The following is a 2,885-nucleotide window of genomic DNA, read 5'->3' as shown; positions in this document are numbered from 1 at the left end:
CTATATCTCTATCTCTCTCTCTCTCTCTCTCTATATATATATATATATATATATATGTATATAACATTTCTGTAGATAGATAGATATACAGACTGTTGTGTTCCTACTATGTAGCTAGAATGTTTTTCTAGAATCTCTAACTGCTTTTCACGCAGTCTCACTAAAGTTTAACGTCCAAAAACATGAAAGATAGTAAAACGTTTTCCGTACAATGGGAATTTATTTTTTTATTTTACACAGCTTAAATATAAACACGAATATGACACAAATTTCAAATAGCTTCGTTCAACATGGGCATTTCAGTCATACGAGCAAATCTAAAGTCAGAGTAAGAGCGCACTAAACCACATGTTTTAAACGTCATGTACAAAAAGAAAGAAATCACAAAAGAAATTACAATTATGAGTTAACAGGAATGCTACAGTTTCTAACATGATGGAAAGTCTTCATTTGTATTATTACAGAGTGGTGTCTGGTGCCCTCTATGCAATAGTTTTCTTTTTTGCGGGGGATTTTATCGTTTAAAATTTCATTCTGTCCTCTTCTCCTCCTCCTCTTCGCCACTGGTTTGTGAACCGTTGATCACTTTGTTCTCTTTTTTCCATTTCATTCGCCGGTTTTGGAACCAAATCTTTATCTGACGTTCTGTCAGGCACAGTGCGTGCGCAATCTCGATGCGGCGTCTTCGGGTCAGATACCTGTTAAAGTGGAACTCTTTCTCCAATTCTAACGTCTGGTAGCGAGTGTACGTCTGACGACCCCTTCGGCCAGCGTTACCGAAAGTCCCTGTCCATGAGATAAAAGAAAAAAGTCAAACATTAACACCGAAAGCGTGATTTGTGATATTATTACAATGATAAATGTGTCCTGAGAAAACAACTCGGAGGTGACACAATGACAAGAAACACTCAAGACAGTGTGAAATTTATGCACCTACAATACAATCCACAATATCACACATTTTTGCTATTTTGTATTTTTACCATATTTAAATATGATTATTATGGCAATTTTCAGTTATATGGTCCTAATTTAAACGCATGTGCAGACATATTGAGAGGAAAAATGCAGAGGAAATGTTATTCTCCTTATTTTCGTTACAGATATAAACAAAAGATACCGGTCTATTTATATGCTTCATATCTAACTTTATATCTGAACATAGACGCAATGCGTTCAGTAATAGTTTGAGCACTTGTCAAAGTTGTGTTTGTGAATGAAACATATACGCGTACAAAGATGTCCATACTGCTGATCTTTTTATTTTTAAACATGAAACTACTGTTAACGGACAAGGGTTAGTAATGGGCAGCGAATAAAATCAAGTTATGAAAAATGCACAGAGTATTCAGCTTCTATTGTCCCTTAGAGTTTCTCTGTTTCGTGAACTATTGCGTTGTCTAATCATAGGATATATTACGTGTTTTATATTGCCATGTACTCGCCATTGTTCGTATCACAAGAAGGCACAAACAGCAACAGATGTGTCAAAACAACAATGGTCATTTTGTAATAGGACATACGGTAATGCAACACTCTGTGCTTCTCCAGTGATTAAAATGATATGAGCCTTGCGGCGAACATATTTCTAAAAGTCCTCCCTCAAAAGCAAGTACAGTACATATGAGAGATTTCACAGAACTTTACAGGAGTGGCTTTGCTTTCAGTATGACATTATGGTGGAGACGAGCGTATTTGCACTGTATGGGCTTCCGGCATTGTACAGTGAAGCTGTAAGTCACTTATAGCACGCTCTAGCTCCGTCTTTATTAGCGATGGGAAAAATGAAGGGTGAAAAAGACAACATGAACTCACCGTTACAAGAGTTCATCCGTTGCATCCAAGGATAAACCGGCGCTGACGGCTTCTGTTCGTCGGCCTCAGGGTAGATGCTTTTCCCCGTCGACCCCGTGCAGTCTTGCTTGCGATGATCCTGACTGAGAACGAACGAGTGTTCCTCTATGCTGGCGAGGGCGCAGGCTGGGTCCTTTTCCCTGTAGAAGCTTGCTGTCGCATAATCGCAGGGACCGGCGGCGGCTGCCCTGCCGTAGGCACCGTTCGCTTGCTGGTAAAAAGAGGATGGGTACGCCTTCTCTTGGACACTGGAACCTCCATAAGCAGCACCGGTATAGTGTCGTAAAGGGTCTGTGTATCCGGAGGAATATAACGGTATCTGTCCCAAGAACGACTCCTGTCCTCCGGGCAGAGTCACTGGGAAAGTTGAGTTTACAAAATAGGAACTCATTGGGAGGGTACGGCTCTTTTGCTTGGTTTATGATTTGTTGTGTTTTATAGTCCAAGTGGTTTAGCTATTAGTAGTTTATCGGAGATTGGGTTTTAGTTGGGGGGTGGGGGGGTGTTCTGGGTGTCTATGTGCCAGTGCGGGACAGAGGGAACCCGTACCATCTGACCAGCCACTGACCAATAGCGAGCGGACGTGCCTGCAGAATAGTACCCTTGAGGGGGGCTGTGATTGCACGCGCCGGGGGACCCCGGAGCAGAGAGCTAGCTTTTTTTAATCCCTTCACCCTTTCCGTATACCCTCCAATGAGATTTCACAATATGAGTCACATAGGAATTTTAAAACACTAAATTGAATACATGGACACGTTGTGCCCCCACATACAGTCGGCTTTGGTCCTATCAAACCATTGGAGAGTAGAGTGTCAACATACAAGCTCTGGAGTAGCAGATTTCCCAAACACACATTATTCCGTACAACATTTGATAATTTTTCATCCTTCCTTATTTATATTTCAGATAGGTAATTCACAAGGTCTTATCGCACAAGTAGATCACAATAGATAAAATGACATATTGATGATCGCGGCTTCATCGCTTTTTTCATCACTGTAATTTCATAGTGATTTATAAATGGCAAACGA

At 40.8% G+C, this 2,885-nt stretch overlaps 1 protein-coding gene across 1 annotated transcript; it reads right to left on the bottom strand.

The window, feature by feature from the left end:
- Positions 1-241: 241 nt before the first annotated feature.
- Positions 242-2,310, bottom strand: LOC107687780 (homeobox protein Hox-B6a-like). The gene is made up of 2 exons (XM_016485236.1): positions 1,816-2,310; positions 242-786 (listed from the first exon to the last, which is right to left on the bottom strand). The coding sequence occupies exons 1-2, from the start codon at positions 2,243-2,245 to the stop codon at positions 530-532; spliced, it is 687 nt and encodes a 228-aa protein (XP_016340722.1). The 5' UTR covers positions 2,246-2,310; the 3' UTR covers positions 242-529.
- Between the last annotated feature and the right edge of the window lie 575 nt (positions 2,311-2,885).

The sequence above is a fragment of the Sinocyclocheilus anshuiensis genome, unplaced genomic scaffold (genome assembly GCF_001515605.1).
Source record: "Sinocyclocheilus anshuiensis isolate Anshui unplaced genomic scaffold, SAMN03320099.WGS_v1.1 scaffold97, whole genome shotgun sequence".
In the NCBI taxonomy this organism is placed as follows: Eukaryota; Metazoa; Chordata; class Actinopteri; order Cypriniformes; family Cyprinidae; genus Sinocyclocheilus; species Sinocyclocheilus anshuiensis.
Note: the sequence above shows the minus strand (reverse complement) of the source record. Positions and strands in the feature narration are given on the sequence as shown.

Bases quoted from the DNA above. Each gene is read 5' to 3' on its own strand.
- LOC107687780 (XM_016485236.1), bottom strand. From the start codon at position 2,245: ATGAGTTCCTATTTTGTAAACTCAACTTTCCCAGTGACTCTGCCCGGA. The intron at 787-1,815 runs GTGAGTTCATGT...TCTCATGGACAG, and splicing joins ACGGATGAACTCTTGTAACG to GGACTTTCGGTAACGCTGGC.